Source organism: Piliocolobus tephrosceles, unplaced genomic scaffold (genome assembly GCF_002776525.5).
Source record: "Piliocolobus tephrosceles isolate RC106 unplaced genomic scaffold, ASM277652v3 unscaffolded_108, whole genome shotgun sequence".
Lineage (NCBI taxonomy): Eukaryota > Metazoa > Chordata > Mammalia > Primates > Cercopithecidae > Piliocolobus > Piliocolobus tephrosceles.
Window position 1 is genome coordinate 906,378 of NW_022291865.1, and position 23,621 is coordinate 929,998.

At 44.1% G+C, this 23,621-nt stretch overlaps 2 protein-coding genes across 4 annotated transcripts in view; one reads left to right on the forward strand and one right to left on the reverse strand.

The window, feature by feature from the left end:
• The window catches only part of LOC113219831 (protein disulfide-isomerase A3), a 26,146-nt gene extending 8,326 nt beyond the window's left edge, over positions 1–17,820 (reverse strand). The window contains exons 1-5 of the mRNA XM_026447823.2: positions 17,242–17,820; positions 10,283–10,361; positions 7,407–7,524; positions 3,110–3,217; positions 1,456–1,585 (exon numbers count right to left, since the gene is read on the reverse strand). Of these exons, the coding sequence (XP_026303608.1) occupies positions 1,456–1,585; positions 3,110–3,217; positions 7,407–7,524; positions 10,283–10,361; positions 17,242–17,408 (602 nt within the window). The 5' untranslated portion in view covers positions 17,409–17,820. The remainder of the gene's footprint in view (positions 1–1,455; positions 1,586–3,109; positions 3,218–7,406; positions 7,525–10,282; positions 10,362–17,241) is intronic.
• The window catches only part of LOC111529188 (cation channel sperm-associated protein 2), a 20,997-nt gene continuing 15,042 nt past the window's right edge, over positions 17,667–23,621 (forward strand). The window contains exons 1-3 of one of the 3 annotated variants that reach the window (XM_026447825.2): positions 17,667–17,900; positions 19,680–19,853; positions 20,029–20,097. In XM_026447825.2, the coding sequence (XP_026303610.1) occupies positions 19,703–19,853; positions 20,029–20,097 (220 nt within the window). In that variant the 5' untranslated portion in view covers positions 17,667–17,900; positions 19,680–19,702. Of the gene's footprint in view, positions 17,901–19,080; positions 19,231–19,679; positions 19,854–20,028; positions 20,098–23,621 lie in introns of those variants that run through there. The other 2 variants (XM_026447824.1, XR_003306827.2) reach the window with 2 other exon arrangements.

Consider the following 23,621-nt stretch of genomic DNA (forward strand, 5'->3'; position numbering starts at 1 on the left):
TCAATATGATGAAACCCTGTCTCTACTAAAAACACAAAAATTAGCCAGGTGTGGTGGTGCACACCTGTAATCCCAGCTACTTAGGAGGCTGAGGCAGGAGAATCACTTGAACCCAGGAGGCGGAGGTTGTAGTGAGCCGAGATCATACCACTGCACTCCAGCCTGGGCAACAAGGGTGAGACTCCGTCTGAAAAAAATAAAGAAAAAACCCTCAAACTTACTCTAAATCTTCTCCTTTTCACACATGGTTAGTGACTATTGTCTACATTTTTTATACTCACCCCTTCCTATCCATTGCCACTAATGCTGTTGACCGAGTTTAGACTCTCACATGTCATCCTCAGTTTAGAGTCTCCTTATAATCCTTAGAATTCTCCTTAGAATCCTTTGAATGCCTTTCACCACTCCCCCTTCAAACCATTATCATGTGGTTGCCAGTGACTTCTTCACAAATTTAACCCATTTATGTGGGAGGTTGTAAATTGTTTTTGTGAAAGATCAGACCTTGGCAATGACCTTGAGCAGGAGGCTATAACGCCCACAAGCTTAGTATTCCAACAACAGAACACTAAGCATTACTCCCCAGCCCAGAGTCTTTCAATGGCTCTTAAATGTCTAAAAGATAAAATCTAAGCTCTTTTGTATGGCACTTAAAATTTATAATTTGGTCTCTGCTTAATACTCCAATCTTATCTTTCATAATCTCAATCACAAACAATACTCCAGCAGTACTATGGGCCCCAACATGCCTAGGCTATCTTACATTTCAAGGCCTTCACTCCTGGTGCTCTATCTGGAATAATTTTTATTTCAAAGGCCATAACCTTCCAGAAAAAAACTCATCCTTCAAGAGTCACCCCCTCTATGAATTTTTCTGATATTATCCCCCTACCCCAAAAGAAGAAAAACAATCACTCCGTCTTTTGTATTTCCAACCTCTCTGTATACAGTTCTATATATACTTATACTTTCATTTTTACATATGTTCATGTATACAATCTCCCTTTACTAGATAGAGGGTTGTTCCTTGAAGGCAGCAATAGTTTCCGGCATGTAGCGTAATGCCTTGAAAGTACTCAATAAACCCTTGGGAAAAATTAGGTATAAAAATGACCAATTCAGATTGGTGCGGTGGCTCATGCCTGCAATCTCAGCACTTTGGGAGGCCAAGGAATTTGAGACCAGCCTGGGCAATATGATGAAACCCTGTCTCTACTAAAAATACAAAAATTAGCCAGGTGTGGTGGCACGTGCCGGTACTCCCAGCTACTCAGGAGGTTGAGGCGCAAGAATCGTTCGAACATGGGAGGCGGAGGTTGCAGTGAGCAGAGATCGCATCACTGCACTCCAGCCTGGGTGACAGAGTGAAACCCTGTTCCAATCAATCAATCAGTCAATCAATCACACCAGTTCACACAGTAATACTTGGTCCGGAGATTCAACTCAGTCACTTACTCTCCATTATCATCATACTCGTTCACCAGAGACTTAACATTCGTATGTGCAAATCGGTAGTTATCCCTCAAGTTGCTGGCTGCTTTTAGGAACTCAGAGTGAGCTTCACTGAACAAATCATCGAAAAAACCTATACAGAAAATATTAAACACAAGGAAGAAGCAATAAGTGCTGATAGATATTCCAAACCATAAACGTCTATTTTTCAAGAGTTTCATTCTACTTTGAGGACTGGGTCTGCTTTGTCATGACTACCTCAGACAGGCACAATATTTAGGATGAGAATTTTCCCTCTACCCTTTACGGACACACTTCTTGAGAGAGCCAAGGGAGAAAATTTGTCAGTGTTCAAGTCTTCATTCTACTTTCCCATAATTGAACAAATTTGGGCAAATTGCTTAACTTAAGAGTTTCAGGGACTATCTGAGGTATCAGAAGGATTAAGACGATACGTTAAAATAAACTGTAAACCACTTCACCCAATTTTTTTCTTTCTCTATATTTGTCTTTAGTACTACTCATTTAGAAAAGTGACTAAAACATAAATGTTTAATGAATACATGCTAACTCCTTGTAAAATATAAAGAATCAGTAAAATTTAGATGATAAAAAGTGGCTTTTGGCCAAATTTAAACAGTAAACCATATTCTGCTGCCAGAAAGTCTGTATTTTTTGTTTGTTTGTTTTTTGTTTTGCGACAGAGTTTTGCTCTTGTTGCCCAGGCTGGAGTGCAATGGCGCGATCTTGGCTCACCCCAACCTCCGCCTCCTGGGTTCAAGTGATTCTCCTGCCTTAGCCTCCCGAGTAGCTGGGATTACAGGCATGTGCCACCATGCCTGACTAAGGTTTATCCATGTTGGTCAGGCTGGTTTAGAACTCCTGACCCCAGGTGATTTGCCCGCTTCAGCCTCCCAAAGTGCTGGGATTACAGGCATGAGCCACCGCGCCCAGCAAAAGTCAGTTTTATTACAGTAATTAGGAGACTAAGAGAAGCACAAACATAGCTTTTACGTTTATATTTATTTTTTAGTCAAATTTATCATATATCACATTTAAAAAACAAAACAATGAACATCTAAGATGCAGAAAGTGTTTAACTGGCTCATGTCATTTAAAAACGAGATATTGCAACACATGAGAAAGCAATGAATGCTGCAAAAACAAGACAAATCCTAGTAATCTGATTTTAACTTTTAAGTTCCCTAATTATTGTGAAAATAGCAGAGTTTTATTATTTACTTGTATCTTCCAACCTTAAAACCTTATTTTCAGTCATAACTACCTTATTATATGAGTTAAATCTCAGAGTTTAAGAAGCATTAGAAAATGCTGAAGATATTCCTATCCTAGTCCTTTATTTTTCTCCCACGCTCACCCCTCCTAGTCCTTTAATTGAAATTAAACCTTCACATCTATAAGACCACAAACCCACCCAAATAAAACATCAATTGCCCCCACATTATAATTACATTATATACTAATTATATAATGTACTGTAGTACATTATAGTAATTGCTAACCCAATTCTATCAGTTGCCTTTTCAATTGCCCCAAAGTTTCCTTAACTGCTTTAATTCTGTGGCTTTCCCAGACATGGAGGGTTTTGGAAACCAAGTTGATGATTCTGTGGCACGGTTTAATATTTGCTACTTACCTACTACAGACGCATCTTTATCACTAATGAATTTCTTAAATTCTTCCTCAGTCCTGAGAGGCACTGAAGCTGGTCCTGCCTGCTTCTTCAGGTGGCTGACAATTCCATCTTAGAAATCAAAATAAAAAGTGATAACAACACAATTTATTTATAAATTTTGAGAAGGCAATTATTCATGATTCAAAATTCAGAAGGTACAAAAGGGTTTACGACAAAATTTTCTCGCCACCCTTGTCCTTAGTCACCCAGTTTCCTCCTTATAAGATTTCAGTTTCTCTTTTTTTTTTTTTTTTTGAGACAGAGTCTTGCTCTGTCGCCCAGGCTGGAGTGCAGTGGTGCAATCTCAGCTCACTGCAAGCTCTGCCTCCCATGTTCATGCCATTCTCCTGCTTCAGCCTCCCGAGTAGCTGGGACTACAGGCGCCCGTCAGCACGCCCAGCAAATTTTTTTTAGAAAGACGGGGTTTCACCGTGTTAGCCAGGATGTGCTTGATCTCCTGACCTCGTGATCCGCCCGTCTCGGCCTCCCAAAGTGCTGGGTGGGATTACAGGCGTGAGCCACCGCGCCCGGCCAAGATTTCAGTTTCTTGTATATCCTTCCAGACATTTTATGCATAAACAGGCAATTATATATAAATAGCTACTTCAACCTTTTATTACAGTGGCATAGCGTTTTTATTATTGTTTTAAAAAGTTTTTTGTTTTTTTTTTTACAGAAACATTGTTTACAATGCTAGTGTTTCACTATAAAAGTGCCACAGTTTAACCAGACACAACTGCAAAAATGATAGACATTTGTTTCCTATTTTTTTTTTCTGAGACAGGGTCTCCTGTCACTCAGGCTGGAGTCCAGTGGAATGATCATTGCTCACTGCAGCCTCGACCTCCCAGGAGGGTCAATCACATCTCTCTCCTCAGTCTCCTGAGTAGCTGGGCCTACAGGCACGCACTATCACACCTGGCTAGTTTTTTGTATTTTTATAGAGATGGGGTCTCACTATGTTGCCCAGGATGGCCTCCAACTCCTAGGCTCAAGCGATCCACCTTCCTCAGCTTCCCAAAGTGCTAGGATTCAGGCATAAGCCTTGTTAAACCATTTTTTTTGTTTGTTTGATTGTTTGAGACACAGTTTCACCCTTGTCACCCAGGTTGCAGTGCAATGGCATGACTGCAACATTGGCTCACTGCAACATCCGCCTCCTGGGTTCAAGTGTTTCTCCTGCCTCAGCCTCCCGAGTAGCTGGAATTACAGGTGCTCGCCACCACGCCCCACTGATTTTTTGTATTTTTAGTAGAGATGGGGTTTCACTATGTTGGCTGGCCAGGCTGGTCTTGAACTCCTGACCTCGTGATCTGTCCACCTTGACCTACCAAAGTGCTGAGATTACACGCATGAGCCACTGTGCCCAGCCCTAGTTAACCATTTTGTTTGTTTGTTTGTTTGTTTGTTTGAGACGGAGTCTCGCTCTGTTGCCGGGCCTGGAGTGCAGTGGCCGGATCTCAGCTCACTGCAAGCTCCGCCTCCTGGGTTCACGCCATTCTCCTGCCTCAGCCTCCGAACCATTTTTAAACATACAATTCTGTATACTATTTGTGCTACCTCATGTAAGTGGAATCATATAGCAGCATGTAGTCAGAATTTTCTTCTTTAAGGCTGAATAATCTTCCACTGGATGCATATACCATATTTTGTTTACTATTCATTCACTGATAGACACTTGGGTTTCTTCTAACTTTTGGCTACTATGAACTAATGCTGCTGTGGATATAGGTGTACAACTATCTTCTTTTGGGTATACAATAAGTCCTCACTTAACATTATTCGTATGTTCTCAGAAACTGCAACTTCAAGAGAAAGAATGTACAGCAAGTCCTAGAATAACACAGTTTCCTATAACATTGATGAGGAAAAAAAACACCAAGTTTTGTTATAGGTTGTTTCACTTAAAAGTTACAGCTTCCAAGAATCTATTGACAACACTAAATGAGAACTTAATGTATACTCAGAAGTGGGCATACAGAAGCTGGATCATATATATGGTAATTTTATTTTTATTTTTTTGAGACAGGGTCTCACTCTGTCACCCAGGCTGGAGTGCAGTGGTATGTGATCTCAGCTCACTGCAACCTCCACCTCCCAGGTTCAAGCAGAATTCTCCTGCCTTAGCCTCTCAAGTAGCTAGGACTACACGTGTGCACCACCACACCCAGCTAATTCCTCGTTTGGTGGAGAAGGAGTTTCACCATGTTGGCCAGGCTGGTCTCAAACTCCTGACCTCAAGTGAGCTACCTACCGTGGCCTCCCAAAGAGCTGGGATTACAGTCATGAGCTAGCGCACCTGGCCTTCCATTTTTAATTTTTTTTTTTTTTGGAGACAGAGTCTTGCTTTGTTCCCCAGGCTGGAGTGCGGAGTGCTGATCTCGACTCACTACAATCTCCGCCTCCCGGGCTCAAGCGATCCTTCTGCCTCAGCCTCCCAAGTAGCTGGAATTACAGGTGTGCGCCATCACACCCTGCTAATTTTTGTATTTTTAGTAGAGAAAGGGTTTCATCATGTTGTCCTGGCTGGTCTCAAACTCCTGACCTCAAATGATCTGCCTGCCTTGGCCTCCCAAAGTGCTGGGATCATAGGCATGAGTCACCATGCCCAGCCCTATTTTTAATTTTTTTTTTTTTGAGACGGAGTCTGGCCCTGTCGCCCAGGCTGGAGTGCAGTGGCCGGATCTCAGCTCACTGCAAGCTCCGCCTCCCGGGTTCATGCCATTCTCCTGACTCAGCCTCCCGAGTAGCTGGGACTGTACAGGCGCCCGCCACCTCGCCTGGCTAGTTTTTTGTATTTTTTTTTAGTAGAGACAGGGTTTCACCGTGTTAGCCAGGATGGTCTCGATCTCCTGACCTCGTGATCCACCCGTCTCAGCCTCCCAAAGTGCTGGGATTACAGGCTTGAGCCACCACGCCTGGCCCCTATTTTTAATTTTTAAAGGAACTACCATACTGTGTTTTCCATAGTGGTTGTCCCAGTTTACATTCCTAATAGTGCACAAAGTTTCCAATTTGTCTACATCCACACCAACACTGGCTATTTTGTTGTTTTGATTGTGTGTGTGAGTGAGATGGAGTTTCGCTCTTGTTGCCCAGGCTGGAGTGCAACGGCACAATCTCGGCTCACCGCAACCTCCGCCTCTCAGGTTCAAACGATTCTCCTGCCTCAGCCTCCCAAGTAGCTGGGATTACAGGCACGTGCCACCATGCCTGACTAATTTTGTATTTTTAGTAGAGATAGGGTTTCCCCATGTTGGTCGGCTGGTCTCGAAATCACGACCTCAGATGATCCGCCAGCCTCGGCCTCCCAAAGTGCTGGGATTACAGGCGTGAGCCACCGCGCCCAGCCTATTTTATTGTTTTTTTTAATAGTAGCCATCCTAATGGGTATGAGATGGTTATCCATATATATATGGAGACGCATACACTTTTTTTTTTTTTTTTGGTGGATATGGGAGTCTCACTCTGTCGCCCAGGCTGGAGGGCTGTGGCACGATCTCGGCCCACTGCAACCTCCGCCTCCCAGGTTCAAGCGATTCTCCTGCCTCAGCCTCCTGAGTAGCTGGGATTACAGGCATGTGCCACCACGCCCAGCGCCAATTTTTGTATTTTTAGTAGAAATGGGGTTTCACCATGCTGGCCAGGCTGGTCTCAAATTCCTGACCTTGTGATCTCCCCACCTCAGCCTCCCAAAGTGCTGGGATTACAGGTGTGGGCTGGGCACAGTGGCCCGGCTCACACTTTTTATTAGAGATGGGGACTAATATTGCCCAGGCTGTGCTCAAGACAGCCTCTCACCTCAGCCTCCTGAATAGCGAAGACTATAGGTATGTACGTGCCATTGCACCCAGCTCATCTATATTTTTAAAACTTGTTTGTTGCCTTCTTCCCCTCATCCCCCAGAATGTAAGCTTCACAAGAGTAGGGACCTTGTCTGTTTTATCAACAAATACCAACCACCTAGTATGTTTAGAATATCTGGCATATTCTAAATATGCCATTACAAATACTCAATAAATATTTGTAAAATGAAAAAATGTCGAGCTGACCTTATAAATCAAGTTTGTGTATTTTCTGTATTACTTATATAATCTGTTCATTTAGAGAGGTCTTTTGTTACCACCAAACTAACTGACCTTTTAGATGAGGAATTTTTAAGACTGAAAGTACACTGTGTAGAAAAACACATTTTTATGTTTCCACTACAAAGAATAAGGTACTTAACAGTTTCCAGAATGTAATTCAGGATCCTTACCAGCAGTCCTAGGTCCATCATAAGCACCTGCTTCTTCACCATCTCTAAATATCTTCAGGGTTGGATAGCCACTGACTCCGTATTTATTACAGGTGTTAGTGTTGGCAGTGCAATCAACCTAAAGACCAAAATACACAAACAATTTTCTTATCCAAGTATCTGCTACAGGTTCCTCCTATATTCTCAAAATAATAGGATTGGTCAAATCCTAAGGGGATCAAGGAATTCTTGACATACATACCATAGAACATTAGATTTTCAAGGCAGACTGGAGCTTGCCTAACTACATCAGAACTGCCTAAGGAATTCTTTAAAACTGAGATTCCTGGGCCTCACATAAAATGCAAAAGTTACTGTTTAAATTCTGCTCTTGGAGTCTCTATTAGCTAAAGCAGTAGTCTTCATCTTTTTTCTGCCTCAGAACACATGAGGGATAAAACACTTAAATTATTAACAGTGGCTTACTTTGATTATGACTATCACCACGGGGATATATAGATAGAGGTACATATCCTTTGGGTGGAATATAATTTGATTTTGCAAATCACTTAGAGCTAGTATCAAAGGTACCAATACTTGTATATGTTCCCTGAGCTAGTCTGAATCTGGGCTATACCATAACATAACAGATCTAGTGAGACCTATCAGGAAGAAGGAAAATAATTTCCTGGAATGAGTCACTTACTCCAACCCAGGTACGAGTACTTTGCATATATTATCTCATTTAATCTCCACAAGATTCTTAAGTATGATCCTTATGCTCTAAGATGGGTAAACTGAGATCCAGAAAATTAATGTGTCTATAGTCACACAGGCAGGAATTGTGATTGCATCTTTTTTTTTTTTTTTTTGAGAGAGTTTTACTCTTGTTGCCCAGGCTGGAGTGCAACGGCGTGAATTCGGCTCACTGCAACCTCCACCCCAAGGGTTAAAGCCATTCTCCTGCCTCAGCCTTCTGAGTAGCTGGGATTACAGGTACCCGCCACCACGCCTGGCTAATTTTTGTAAATTTAGTAGAGACGGGGTTTCACTATGTTGGCCAGGCGGGTCTTGAACTCCAGACCTCAGGAGATCCACCCACCTTGGGCTCCCAAAGTGCTGGGATTACAGGCGTGAGCCACAGTGCCCAGCTGTGATTGAATATTTTTTTTCCTATGGCAAGCTGCTTGATAGGATTAAAAGTAGTTTCCAAAAATAGCCTTATATATGAACTATTTGAGGCTGGCAGAAGTATGAACTTTTAGACTAGAACAACTACGGGTTTACTACAGAATGGCAACATTCTAGAAGCATTACTTTAATTGTAAAAACAAATACAAGTTTACAGTTAACCATTTGGTTACATTTTCATCAATATCCTCAAATCATTTTCATATTCCCATCATCGTGATTATCTTATGGCAGTTTAGGGAACTCATTTACTCATAGATTATTATTATTATTATTATTATTATCATTATTTGAGATGGAGTCTTGCTCCTTCGCCCAGGCTGGAGTGCAGTGGCCATGATCTCAGCTCACTGCAACCCCCCACCCTCCTAGGTTCAAGTGATTGTCCTGTCTCAGCCTTCCAAGTAGCTGGGATTACAGGCACCTGCCACCACACATGGCTAATTTTCGTATTTTTTAGTAGAGAAGGGGTTTCACCATGTTGGCCAGGCTGGTCTCGAACTCCTGACCTCAGGTGATCCGCCCTCCTTAGCCTCCCAAAGTGCTGGGATTACAGGCGTGAGCCTCAATGATTATTTTAGCCTTTATAGCTGTACTTCTGCTTTCCATATTTGACCTTTAATTCTTATTTACCATATACTTTACTACTCTTTTTTTTTTTGAGACAGGGTTTTGCTCTATTGCCTAGGCTAGAGTGCAATGGCTCAATCACAGCTCACTGCAGCCTCAACCTCTCTGGCTTAAGCAATTCTTCCACCTCAGCCTCTGATTAGCTGGTACTATGGGAGCCTGCCTGTATCTTTAGTAGAGATGGAATTGTGCCATGTTGCCCAGGTTGGTCTCAAACTCCTGGGCTCAAGTGATCTGCGTGCCTTGGCCTCCCAAAGTACTGGGATTGTTTTTTTAAGAGACAGGGTCTTACTCTGTCAGCTAGGCTGGAGTCCAGTAGTATGGTCATAGTTCACTGCAGCCTCAAGCAATCCTCCTGCTTCAGCCTTCTGAGAAGGTGGGACTACAGGTGAGTCACCATACCCAGCTTTTTAAATTTTTTGTAGAGATGAGGTCTTGCTTTGTTGCCCAGGGAACAAACTCCTGGCTTCAAGTGATCATCCCAAACTGCTGGAATTACAGCTGTGAGCCATCACACCTGGTCTATTTTATTTTACTTCTTATGCCAGTAATTTCCTTAGTCTCACTACTTTTAAGTTTTTTTTTTTTTTTTGAGACGGAGTCTTGCTCTTTCACCAGGCTGGAGTACAGTGGCCCAATCTCAGCTCACTGCAACCTTCATCTTCTGGGTTTAAGCAATTCTCCTGCCTCAGCCTCCTGAGTAGCTGGGACTACAGGCGTGTGCCATCACGCCCAGCTAATTTTTGTATTTTTAGTGGAGATAGGGTTTCACCATGTTGGCTAGGATGGTCTCGATCTCTTGACTTCGTGATCCACCCACCTCGGCCTCCCAAAGTGCTGGGATTACAGGCATGAGCCATCATGCCCAGCCACTACTTTTAATCTTTTGAAACTAAGTCAGCTAAGTATTTGCCCAGAAACTAATATTCACTCTTCTTAGCAGAATAAGAGTATAGAAAATGAATGTTAATCTTACAAACTATTACTGTTATTTTTTTCCAAGTAACAAAGCTGAGACAACAAACTACTTTTTAAAATACTTCACATTCGTTAGTAAAGAACCCACCTGTACTTACCTTTGCTAATGGGACTATTCCTTTTAATCTGGTAGCTGCAGCTTCATATTCAGGAGCAAGTCTCTTGCAGTGTCCACACCTATATACATATTTAAAAAGCCAAATTCTCAGTTTAATCCTGTGAATTTGTTAATGTTGTCTCACTAGGAAGAATCTCAAACTATAATATTACCTTTGAGCTAGTGGACACTTCCAAAAGCAAAATCATCACATGAACAACATTCATTATTGTTAAAGTAAACCAGAACTCTCAGAAGGTAAAGGTCCTACCTCTAGACTGAGGTTGACTCTATAGTAATGGCTTAACCCAGGGCAGCTTTATTTTCTCAATATAAAGTATAAGTAAGTCGTGAAAGCTGTAGTCAAAAGTGTACGCCACATTATTAAAGAGGGTTGAATGGGTTAATGCCCTTTTGACCAATTAATGAGGCTGAATGAAGGACAAGATAGAAATAATCCCATTTCTGATAGAACTCCCCAGAGGAAAATACAATTCCCTGGAAAACCAGCATTGTGGCTGTTAAAAATTGTGACTGAAGCTCACACCTGTAATCCCAGCACTTTGGGAGGCCAAAGCGAGTAGATCACTTGAGGTCAGGAGTTCAAGACTGGCTTGGCCAACATGGTGAAATCTCATCTCTACTAACAATACAAAAATTAGCCAGGCGTGGTGGTGGGCACCTATAATCCCAGCTAATCATGAGGCTGAGGCAGGAGAATTGCTTGAACCTGGGAGGTGGAGGTTGCAGAGAGCTGACATTGCGCCACTGCACTCCATCCTGGGCGACAGAGCAAGACTCCGTCTCGGAGGCAACAAAACTGTGACTGAAACCCTGTAATGTCTTTTAGATGGCAGGCCTGATTTTTTACAGCTACACAGTTCACCTGGCCATGAGAACTGAAAACAAAACATGTAAACTAGAATACCTTTCCCAGAGGGCCATCAGAAGCACCTGCTCCTCTGCCCAGAAAGTCCTAATCAGTGTATATACAGCCAGCACCAGCTGTACATCACGTCTTCAAAAGCCAATGGGTTGCAGAGGGATCACGTTGAGAGGGTGAGTTCTGTAACCTCCCCACAGACAGCAAAAATAGAAAGATAATATAATAGAGAAGAAACTTGAGCAGATGTAGTTCAATAGTCAATTATGTAATTTTATTAAGTGATGGATGACTTGGAAATATTGTACATCCAAAACTTGTTTAAAATAAAGGACTATAAGAGCTTATTCTCCAAGGTCTTCAACAGGCCTATTAAAGTATAAAAGAACCAAATGACAAATATCAAATTCAGGATAAAGGAGTGTATAAGATGGTAAAGGGGCACATAGGGAACTTCAAAGTACTGGCTATGTTTTTCAGACTGAGTGCAAACAAATGGTATTCCTTACGCTGTATTTCACAGATTCATTTTTTTTTCTGAAATTAAGATATGTTTTGCAGTCACGTTATAGTTTCAATGGTAGTATTTCTCTCTCAGTGAGACACAAGATAGTTCCTCTCACAATCAGTGATATAAGATCTTATGTGTGTGAAATAGGGTATTATTCATTATATCCTCTGTATTCCTTTAATATTGCATAGTAAATGTATTTTAAAGGGAGTAACAACTGGATCTGGGTCTTGAAGGATTTAGCACTTCAGAGAGGAGAGGGCAGGGTATTCAAGATGAGGGAGATAGCAGAGCAAACATAAAAGAACACCAGTAAGCAGGATGCATTCAGAGAACTGTAAAGGGCTCTTTTGAGATAATAAATGTGCATGCATATGTACTAACACTACATCAATTAGCAATGTCAAAGACTGACAGAAAGGGAGAAAACAGAGACAAGAACAAAGGCATCTAGAAGATAATATATTTCATATGGCAGACAATAAAAGCTTCTACCAGAGTGGCAGCAATGAAAATAAAGAGAAGAGAGATTTCTGTTGAATATATAGTAGTTGTCAAGGCTGAGGCAACAGATTTATGAGTTAATCATTTCAACTATCTTCAAACACTTTAAGATAAAAAAATCACATACAATAGTTACTAGGTCAAGCTAGTGGGTGTCAACTCTAGATGCTTATCGAAAATACCCATGGGTTGGCCGGGCGCGGTGGCTCAAGCCTGTAATCCCAGCACTTTGGGAGGCCGAGACGGGCGAATCATGAGGTCAGGAGATCGAGACCATCCTGGCTAACACGGTGAAACCCCGTCTCTACTAAAAAATACAAAAAACTAGCCGGGCGTGGTGGCAGGCACCTGTAGTCCCAGCTACTCGGGAGGCTGAGGCAGGAGACTGGCGTGAACCCGGGAGGCGGAGCTTGCAGTGAGCTGAGATCCGGCCACTGCACTCCAGCCTGGGCGAAAGAGCAAGACTCCGTCTCAAAAAAAAAAAAAAAAAAAAAAATACCCATGGAGCATTAAAACAAAAAAAGTATGCATGGCTTACAGATTGAGAATCTCCAGAAATCTGGGGAGCAACCAGGTGTGTGTGTAAGCTGCAAGGCTGGGACTAAAATCCACTGCCTTAAACTTTGGCAATATCCATAAGGTCATCAAATCCACAAAAAGAGTTTCAACGAGGCGGGAGGAAACTCCCCTCTTTAAATCCACCAGGAATGGAACTCAGGTGGTATTTAAGGGAAATCAGAGTCAGTTAACATAGATCCTTCAAGATTAACCACTACTTCTTTCACCCACCCCTAGAAAATATTAAAACATAATTAATTCTATCTATCCTCAGGGATGGCACCTGACAGTTGATAATGAACTGTGGTGAATATATTCCAACGTATATTCACCCAATAATCATCACTTCATCAGGTGTGCCATGTGTCAAGTGCTTTTTGATAAGTGCCTTATCAAGTGTCTTTGATAAGAAAATTGATATAGTCCTTTCCTTATAGGAACACCAGTCTGGCAGGGGTGACAGAGTATTATTAGATGCCAATGGAGAGGCAGGATCAATCAGTTAGTTGTCCTGGGAAGGGAAAAAAAAAATTTGAGCTAAATGTTGATGTTGAAAAGATCAACTGGGGGTGGGGATTACAAGTAAAGAAATTAGCACATATATATATATATATATAGTATATGCTCTGTCACCCAGGCTGGAGTCCTGTGGCATATCTCAGCTCACTGCAACCTGCACCTCCCGGGTTCAAGCAATTTTCCTGCCTCAGCCTCCTGAGTAGCTGGGATTACAGGCTCCTGCCACCATGCCTGGCTAATTTTTGTATTTTTAGTAGAGACAAGGTTTCACCATATTGGCCAGGCCGGCCTCAAACTCCTGAACCTCATGATCTGCCCGCCTCGGCCTCCCAAAGTGCTGGGATTACAGGCGTGACCCTCCGCACCTGGCCATTATTTATTACTACTGCCCTAGAGGGTAGCATACACATCTATAGCATAAATAGATGTTGAGGACTTAATATTAAATATTAACACTGATCAATAAATTTTCAGATATTTTCACACATTTAAATAGTGTTATTTCCCCAGAGAAATTGAGATACTCTTATCCTTAGAAATATGTAGAAGATTAACTCCATAATGGAAATATTAGTCTACAAAATCAACTGCAAAGAAAGCTTTCACTACGCCGGGCACAGTGGCTCACGCCTGAAATCCCAGCACTTTGGGAGGCCGACGCAGGTGAATCGGTGAAGTCAGGAGTTCAAGATCAGCCTGGCCAACATGGTGAAACCCCATCTCTACTAAAAAAAACAAACAAAACACACACACACACACACAAAAATACAAAAATTAGCCAGATGTGGTGGTGGTGCATGCCTGTAATCCCAGCTACTAGGGAGGCTAAGGCAGGAGAATCACTTGAACCTGGGAGGCAGAGGTTGCAGAGCCAAGATCGCGCCACTGCACTCCTCTAGCCTGGGCAACAGAGACTCTGTCTCAAAAAAAAAAAAAAAAAAAAAAGCAAGCTTTCACCTTTCACTTTCACTTGAAACATGAAAGTGGAAAAAGAACTTGCTTAAATAGGTCTATTTTGTGATGAGACTAAGATTTTTTTAAAAAATCCATTTTACTTTCTTTTTTGAGACAGAGTCTCACATTGTCCTTGAGGCTGGAGTGCAGTGGTGCAATCTCAGCTCCCTGCAACCTCCACCTCCCAGGCTCAAGTGATCCTCTCCTCCCACCTCAGCCTCCAGAGTAGCTGGGACTATAGGTGTGTGCTACCACGCCCAGTTAATTTTTGTCCTTTTTTGGTAGAGATGGGGTCTGGCCATGCTGCCCAGGCTGGTCTCTAATCTCGCCACTGCCTCCTGAGTTCAAGCGATTTTCCCAACTCAGCCTCCAAAGTAGCTGGGATTACAGATGTGCGCCACTACGCCCAGCTAATTTTTGAATTTTTGTATTTTTAGTAGAGATGGGGTTTCACCATGTTGGCCAGGCTGGTCTTGAACTCCTGATCTCAAGTGATCTGCCTGCCTTGGCCTCCCAAACTGCTGGGATTATAGGCATGCACAACAGGACCAGACCCCATTTTACTCTTACTAAGGATTCTTTAACTGTTCCTTGTAAGATAGTACTCCTGAACTGTACAAAGGAATATAGCAGTCAGAAAACATTTCCAGCTGAAATGTTAATAAATAAAAATACCGAGGCCAGGCTAGGTGGCTCACGCCTGTAATCCCAGCACCTTGGGAGGTCAAGGTGGGCAGATCACCTGACTTAAGGAGTTTGAGACCAGCCTGGCCAACATGGTGAAATCGCATCTCTACTAAAATTACAAAAAAATTAGCTGGGCATTGTGGCAGGCACCTGTAATCCCAGCTACTCAGGAGGTTGAGGCAGGAGAATCACTTGAACCCAAGAGGTGGAGGTTGCAGTGAGTCCAGATTGTGCCATTGCACTCTAGCCTGGGCAACAAAGCGAGACTCAATCTCAAAAAAAAAAAAAAAAAAAAAAACTGTAGTGGAATGTGAAGAAATAAAGACCTGAACAGGAGACTTCTTTAACTCCAAATTGCTCATTCAGATAACTCATCTTCCTTGCTGACATCGTGGAGGATGACTTTTTCTTTTAAACCAATTAAAAGCAGACACCACAGCAGAGATCCACCCAATTCTTGGGATAGTCAGTGCCTGATGGGATATGTAGTTCTTAGAGTAGCATGTGCAAAACTTCAAGTAGGAAAGACCCCTTTCAATTCAAACAAAAAATTCTGGTATTTTTTGGTTTGTTTTTTGTTTTCTTTTTTGAGATGGAGTTTCACTCTTGTTGCCCAGGCTGGAGTGCAATGGCACAATCGTGGCTCACTGCAGCCTCTGCCTCCTGGGTTCAAGCTATTCTCCTCTCAGCCTCCTGAGTAGCTGGGATTACAGGCATGTGCCACTATGCCCGGCTAATTTTGTATTTCTAGTAGAGATGGGGTTTCTCCACGAAGGTCAGGCTGGTGTCGAACTCCCAACCTCAGGTGACCGCCCCCCTTGGCCTCCCAAAGTGCTGGGATTACAGGCAGGAGCCACTGTGCCCAGCCCCAAAATTCCTTTTTTAAATTAATATTCTAGTGGCCCACTATTCTCCAACAATTCCTACTTTAAATTGTTGCATGACCCCTGTAGTAAAAAGCACCACGTAGATCTGACAAACTCAGTGACACCCCCAGTTTTTACAAATTTAGTGACACCCCTCAAAGCTAACAGCATGATTATATAATTGGGAAGAGTTGTTCCTAAGAGAGAACATGAGTTCCAGAGATGTATAAGAACTATCTATATATGTAATCTGTACTGTCAGCCCCAGAAATGCCCTGGACACAAAATCTGTCCAAGCTGAAAACAAAATTTGCCAACTCTAGCACATCATTTTGATTCAGGTGGTCTTCACTATAGGACTTTTTTTCGTGCAACGCTTAGCTAGTTGATTGAGGCTAAGAAGTGAAGACTTGAGTCTGAAGCAAATAAAAGTTATATACAACTTTTACTGACATTTTTGAACACAGATAGTTTTAAGCCAAGGGTCACTGTGCCAGGAGGGGAAAAATTAAGTATATATATATATTGAATTATATATAGAGAGCTATCCCAAGGATAAAGGAATCACTGTTTACTCTGGTAATGATCTGGAGGTTTAAAAAACACACACACACACACAAACCAAAAAAAAAACCACTCAAGTTGACTGGGCCAGAAATCTTATTTGCTCTTCCTTCTCCTCAACATATTTTTATTTCGAGTTAGTTCTATCTAAGGAATTTACACCCTTGTTCACTTAAGTCACCCTAAAGTGGAGTATTTAATCAATATTGGTTATTTTATCATTGGAGTCTTGACATTTTTAAAAAATTCTATTAAAAACCGACAATATGGACAGATTCTGATGGAATTATTCTTGTTCACCTACTCTTTTCTTTTGGACAGAGGTGTCTGTCGGTACTGAGATGTAAGTGATCAGCTGAAGGGAGAAGTTGTACACCATGTGACGGACAAATTACCTGACTTGAGAAAGTAGTTACGACCATTCTGCAGCCACTCAGTGACCTTGGCTAGAAACCAATGGCTGTGCAGTGTGGGGTAAGAGGAAAGTAAATACCCTAGGGACCCAGCACTTGTGCATTTGGTGAAACGTCCGCTTCCACTACAAGGCTTTGGGATGTCTAGTCTGTAGACTGGAGGAGCGTTAATACTGACTCACGCAGAAACGATAAAGCTACATATTGAACTGGGGGAAGGGGTGGCTAAACCCTCTGCAAACAGGCAGTGCCGCAAGAGCACTAGGATGAGGATGAGGCCCTGCGTGAGCGCAGCCTTCGGGTTTTCCTTCTGCCGATCAGCACCTACTCCCCCGCTCTCGGCCAGGCGCCTCCAGCCCCTGGTAATGAGAAATGTGCCCGCCGCAGCAGGGGCCCACAGGAATGAAGGGCGCCGGCGCTGCGTAGGCCCAACAGTTCCCCGCGCCCTCGCCCCCGGCCCAGCCCGGCCCTTCTTCCCCCGTCCCGGAAGAGTGGACTCACCAGGGGGCGAAGAACTCCACGAGCATGAGGCCCGCAGAGCCCGTGTCGGAGACGCGACTCTCGAAGTTGTCGTCCGTGAGTTCTAGCACATCGGAGGCAGCGGCGAGGCGGGCCGCGGCGAGAAGCAGCGCCACGCCCGGGAACAGCGCAGGGCGGCGAAGGCGCATGGCGGCGAGGTGGGATGGAGGCGGCCGGAAGGGTCACGGCTCGGCTGGGACTGCGGAGGTCGTGCGGGTGACCACACACCGGCTGCCTGCGCTCGCGCGTCTGGCCCAGGCGGACCTGCAGCCGGAGGTCCCAGCCCCCAAGCCCGGCTCGGGCCGCTGTGTGGCAGCCGCCGATTGGCTGCGCGGCGCCTGCGTCGGGCGGGCGGGACCAGCTGGTAACCGCCGAGTGGCCGGAGTGCGGGGCGGGGCCGAGGCGGCGAGTGGCTGGGAGAGCGTGGCTGGGCCCGGTCCTGGGCAGGGGGCAGGAGCTAGGGCCGGGTCCCGGGGTGAGCCGAAACCTGGGGGTCAGGCGGGGCGGGGAATGGGGCGCAGTGAGGCTGGGAGGCGGTCCTGAGCTCGTCCTGCGTAGGGGTAGCCGGGCCCAGGGGGCGCCTGAGCTGGAGGCGGAAGCGTGAAGTCGGGACTGAGTGGGCGAAGAGAACCTGGGCTGAGGTGAGGCCCAGAAGCGAGAATGGAGGAGAGAAGGAGCTAGCCCCAGAAGGAGTGTTGGGGTGGACACACCTGGACGGGACCCATTTTCAAAATGTCAGGCTTTTGCATTTTGTCCAATTTCTTTTCACTTGGTTTCGCTTTCATGGGTAGGCCAAGCCCTCGCCAAACTCCACCTCATTGCTCGATTCTCTCAGGCCCAGGTGGGGCCCAGATTCTTCTTTGTCCAGTCCCGGGCCCCTGCCCTGTGGCTGCTCCTTTTTTATTGAGGTGTTTTTTTTGTTTGTTTGTTTTTTGAGATGGAGTCTTGCTCTGTACCCCAGGCTGAAGTGCAGTGGCGCGATCTCGGCTCACTGCAAGCTCCTCCTCCCGGGTTCACGCCATTCTCCTGCCTCAGCCTCCTGTAGTTCAGATTCAGAGTAACTGGGACTATAGGCGGCAGCCACCACGCCAGGCTAATTTTTTGTATTTTTAGTAGAGACGGGGTTTCACCGTGTTAACCAGGATGGTCTCGATCTCCTGACCTCGTGATCCGCCCGCCTTGGCCTCCCAAAGTGCTGGGATTACGTAAAGGCGTGAGCCACCACGCCCGGACTTTTTTTTTTTTTTTTTAAATAACCTTTTAATTAGTAATGCTGTCACAAAGTGAAGATGCCAGACCACTTGGTCGACTGCGCAATGTCTTTACGCCTCTTAGCCCTTTTGTTTCAAAAAAAACCCTGAGTATTAGTACAATGTTTATTCTTCCCAACTGCTCCTAGTTCCTAAATGTGGGTACATTAAGGAATCTTAAGGGCAAAGAGGGTGGGGTGGAGGGGACAGAAGACCTGTGATCCTTGGTGCAACTCCAAGAATGAAATGACACTGCTTACATTTTCTTTTTCTTTTTCTTTTTTTTTTTTTTTTTGAGACGGAGTCTTGCTCTGTCTCCCAGGCTGGAGTGCAGTGGCCGGATCTCAGCTCACTGCAAGCTCCGCCTCCAGGGTTTACGCCATTCTCCTGCCTCAGGCGCCCGCCACCTCGCCCAGCTAGTTTTTTGTATTTTTAGTAGAGACGGGGTTTCACCGTGTTAGCCAGGATGGTCTCGATCACCTGACCTTGTGATCTGCCCGTCTCGGCCTCCCAAAGTGCTGGGATTACAGGCTTGAGCCACCGCGCCCAGCCGATGCTTACATTTTCTTAGCAGACATGGCCACTTACCACCAAGAAGGGCAGATGCAGCTACCCCGAGCTGATGCCTTTCATTCACATCTCATCAATACTTTCTCTCTCATGGAGCATTTGCAAGGCTTGAGCCAAGCTGTGCCGCGGCACACTATCAGGGAGTTACTTGGTCAGCAGCCTATTTCTTCACTAATTTAAATTTAAGACTCCTATGCACATCCTCTACATTTAAGAGTGGAAAATTCTGGAGAGGTCGGCTTAGTTTCTGGTTTACCAAACTTGATAAACCAAGGGCTTGTAAATAAAACTGAGGAGATAGAATCCATGTCTTTCACTTTTAGGCCTAGGATAGCCACTAGCCATGGGTGATTTGGAAAAGTTTCTGTCAAAGACACTTAAGACTTTGTGAACCTGTTGCTTTTGTGGGCATGGACAGTGTTGATCATAAGCAGTACATTTTCTCTCACTCCAAACAGAATTCTTAGTTGCTGTGAGAAGAGAAGGACCAGCAGTAAGGCATTAGAGGGACCCATTATCTGACCAATATCCCTGCCCCCAACCCTACCTGCTCTATTTTCTTTGTATTTATCCACTATCCCTTTTTAATTTTTGTTGTAGATCCTTCCCGCCAGAAGAAACTTATGTTGGGAGATCAACACCAGCTAGTGCACTTCTCTATAAAGCCTCAATGTGTAGGACGGATTTCACATGCCCAGAGGCTGTTGAGCAGGCTTCATGTGCGCTGCAGTCAGAGGCCACCTCTTTCTTTGTGGGCCGGATGGGTCCTTGAGTGTATCCTTTCATGTCACTCATTTTTGTCCTGGCTGTTGATGATCTGCCTAATGACTTATTTTTTGCTCCCCAAACTCCATTTTCTCATTCTCAGTGCTTATGTTATTGCCCTTACTATTTCAGCTGCATAAATCAGAAAGAACTCCACTCTGTACGTTTCCTTAAGAGACAACAGGTCCTCTCTTCAAAAACTTCATCATCTTCCTGATCTTTTTGGATATGATCGTATTGATGGTTGAAATAGGTGAGAACTGACACTGTATGAAAGAGGAAGTGAGGCCAGGCACGACAGCTCACGTGTGTAATCCTAGCTAGCATTTTGGGAGGCGGGGGCGGGCAGATTGCTGGAGATTAGGAGTTCAAGACCAGCCTGGGCAACATGGTGAAACCCTGTCTCTACTGAAAAAATACAAAATATTAGCCGGGCGTGGTGGCACGGCCTGTAGTCCCACCTACTCAAGAGGCTGAGTCAGGAGAATCCCTTCAACTCAGGAGGCGGAGGTTTCAGTGAGCGGAGATCGTGCCACTGCATTCCAGCCTGGGCGACAGAGTACAACTCTGTCTCAAGAAAAAAAAAAAAGGGAAAAGGAAGTGGGTAGGAATAATTTTTTTTTCTAAATTGATCATTTTACATTTTTGAATGTCATTTGAATTGTGACATTTATATTAAGGACAATTATATTAAGCCTCCTAGTGTAGGATTTATGCAACTGATAAAATCTAGAAAATTGGCTGGGCACGGTGGCTCACGCCTGTAATCTCAGCACTTTGTGAGGCCGAGGTGGTTGGATAACTTGAGGTCAGGAGTTCAAGACCAGCCTGGCCAACATGGCGAAACCCCATCTCCACTAAAAATACAAAAAATTAGCTGGGTGTGGTGGCAGGTACCTGTAATCCCAGCTACTCAGGAGGCTGAGGCAGGAGAACGTTTGATCCTGGGAGGCGGAGGTTGCAGTAAGCTGAAATCACGCCACTGGACCCCATCTCAAAAAAAAAAAAAAAGAAATATTAATATTTGGAGGGCTCTCAAGAGTATACTAGATACAGAGCATCTAGACGCATAAAACTAGCTGTAATATGTAGCAATGTAACAAATCCACAAGGAACTGAACTTGGGAAGACCACTTTTATTTCTGTTGTGAGTTTAGCCTGACATTTGTTTGAATTAATGTTTTATTTTATTTTTTTTTTTGAGACGGAGTCTTGCTCTGTCGCCCAGGCTGGAGTGCAGTGGCCGGATCTCAGCTCACTGCAAGCTCTGCCTCCCGGGTTTACGCCATTCTCCTGCCTCAGCCTCTGGAGTAGCTGGGACTATAGGCACCCGCCACCTCGCCCGGCTAGTTTTTTTGTATTTTTAGTAGAGACGGGGTTTCACCGTGTTAGCCAGGATGGTCTCGATCTCCTGACCTCGTGATCTGCCCGTCTCGGCCTCCCAAAGTGCTGGCATTACAGGCTTGAGCCACTGCGCGCGGCCTGAATTAATGTTTTCTGTTAAAGATATTGGTGCCTATTGGTGAACGGTCTAACATTTACATTTCTTTTTTTTTTTTGAGACGGAGTCTCGCTCTGTTGTCTAGGCTGGAGTGCAGTGGGGCGATCAGAGCTCACTACAAGGTCCGCCTCCTGGCTTCATGCCATTCTTCTGCCTCAGCCTCCCTAGTAGCTGGGACTACAGGCAGCCGCCACCACACCCAGCTAACTTTTTGTATTTTTTAGTAGAGACAGGGTTTCACTGTGTTAGTCAGGAAGGTCTCAATCTCCTCACCTCGTGATCCGCCTGCCTCGGCCTCCCAGAGTGCTGGGATTACAGACGTGAGCCACTGCGCCCGGCATAACATTTACATTTTTACAAGTATATTTAGAAAGATTATTTAAGTACAAATAAGAAAGCTCACAAAGTATGGAAAGATAGGTACAACTAAGATATTAGCTGAGCCAAAAAAATTACTTAAAAGGAAATGATTCTTAAACCATAATAAATTATATGAAACATATTCAAAACATAAGGATGTCTGCAAAATCAGTGAGCTCATTTGTTGATAATCTCAAACTGCTCAGAAATGATGAAAGGATAGTAGAACTGCTCATTTGTATCATTTTCACTCTTGTGGGGAAGTCTACCACTTTATTTTTTAGAGGCAGAATCTTATTTTGTTGCTTAGGTTGGAGTGCAGTGCTGTGATCATGGCTCGTTGCAGCCTCACCCCGCAGGGCTCAATTGATCCTTCCACCTCAGCCTTCTGAGTAGCTTGGAGTACAGGTGCGTGCCACTACACCAGGATTTTTTTTTTTTTTTTTTTGTAGAGACAGGATCTCACTATGTTGCATAGGCTGGTCATGAACTCCTGGGCTCAAAAGATCCTCATTCCTCAGCCTCCCAAAGTGCTGGGATTACAGGCATGAGTCACCATGTCCAGCCTAGGAGGAATATTTAAGAGAAGGGCATAGTTATGAAGCTCTTGGCTGTTTATGTCACACAGATATTTTCCTAAACAGAAATGTCCAGTGCCTGAAGCCAGTTCAGAACTCTGCCTCTAGGTCCAAATCCCCTACAAGCTTATCTCTGGGGCCCAGGCATGGTAGTTCATGCCTGTAATCCCAGCACTTTGGGAGACTGAGGCAGGAGGATCGCTTGAGCTCAGGAGTTTGAGACCAGCCTGGCTAATGTGGAGAAACCTCATCTCTACAAAAAATACAAAAATTAGCTAGGCATGGTGACACATGCCTGCAGTCCCAGCTACTCAGCAGGCTGAGGTGGGAGGATCACTTGAGTCTGGGAGGCGGAGGTTGCAGTGAGCCATCGTGCAACTGAACTCCAGCCTAGGTGACAAAGTGACACCCTGTCTCAACAAGGTAGTCCTTTAGTATAGTGAGGTTAAAGATATTTAAATATACAACAATAATTGATGTCACTGACCCAGTACAGTATACTATATACTTTGAGGTGTTTTATTTCTTCCTCATAATGTTGAAGATTCTGAACTAAGTCACTTATAATTCCCTTTTATTGTATAATTGCTGCCATGTATTTGCCTTGTACGGCGAGGATTATAGTCCTAAGCCTTGGAATGAAGTAAACAATAGTAAATATACAGGATTCCCTAGATCAGTGGTCCCCAGCCTTTTTGGCATCAGGGACTGGTTTCTTGGCAGACAGTTTTTCCATGGATGGGGTAGGAGGGATGATTTCAGGATGAAGCTGTTCCCCCTCAGATCATCAGGCATTAGATTCTCCTAAGGGTCATGCACATGCAGTTCACAATAGGGCTCGCACTCCTGTGAGAATTTAATGCCGCAGCTGATCTGACAGGAGATGGAGCTCAGGCGGTAATGCTCACTCACCCACCACTCACTTCCTGCTGCATGACCGAGTTCCTAACAGACCATGGACTGGTACCAGTCGGTAGCCTGGGGCTTGGGACCCCTGCCCTAGATCTAATAGACAAATCAAAATAGAATAGCACTAACTGTTCTATTTGGTAAAACAGTTAACTGAATATGCAACATGATCACTGTGCCAGAGTATAAGTAGATTGCCAGACTGGAAATTACCTGTCAAACTCATGGAAATTTTATCTTATTAAGCTTATTCTTGTGGTAGAGAGGGAGGAGGGATTTTGCAAAGGGAAATGATTTGTGATTAACAGATTTCTTTGAACAGACTAATTCATATGATAAACATTAAGACTTTTTTTAGGCTTAGAATTTTTTTTTTCCAGATTGTAAAGTGATCTAAACTGTTAGGGCTTTAAAAAATCTACTTCCACA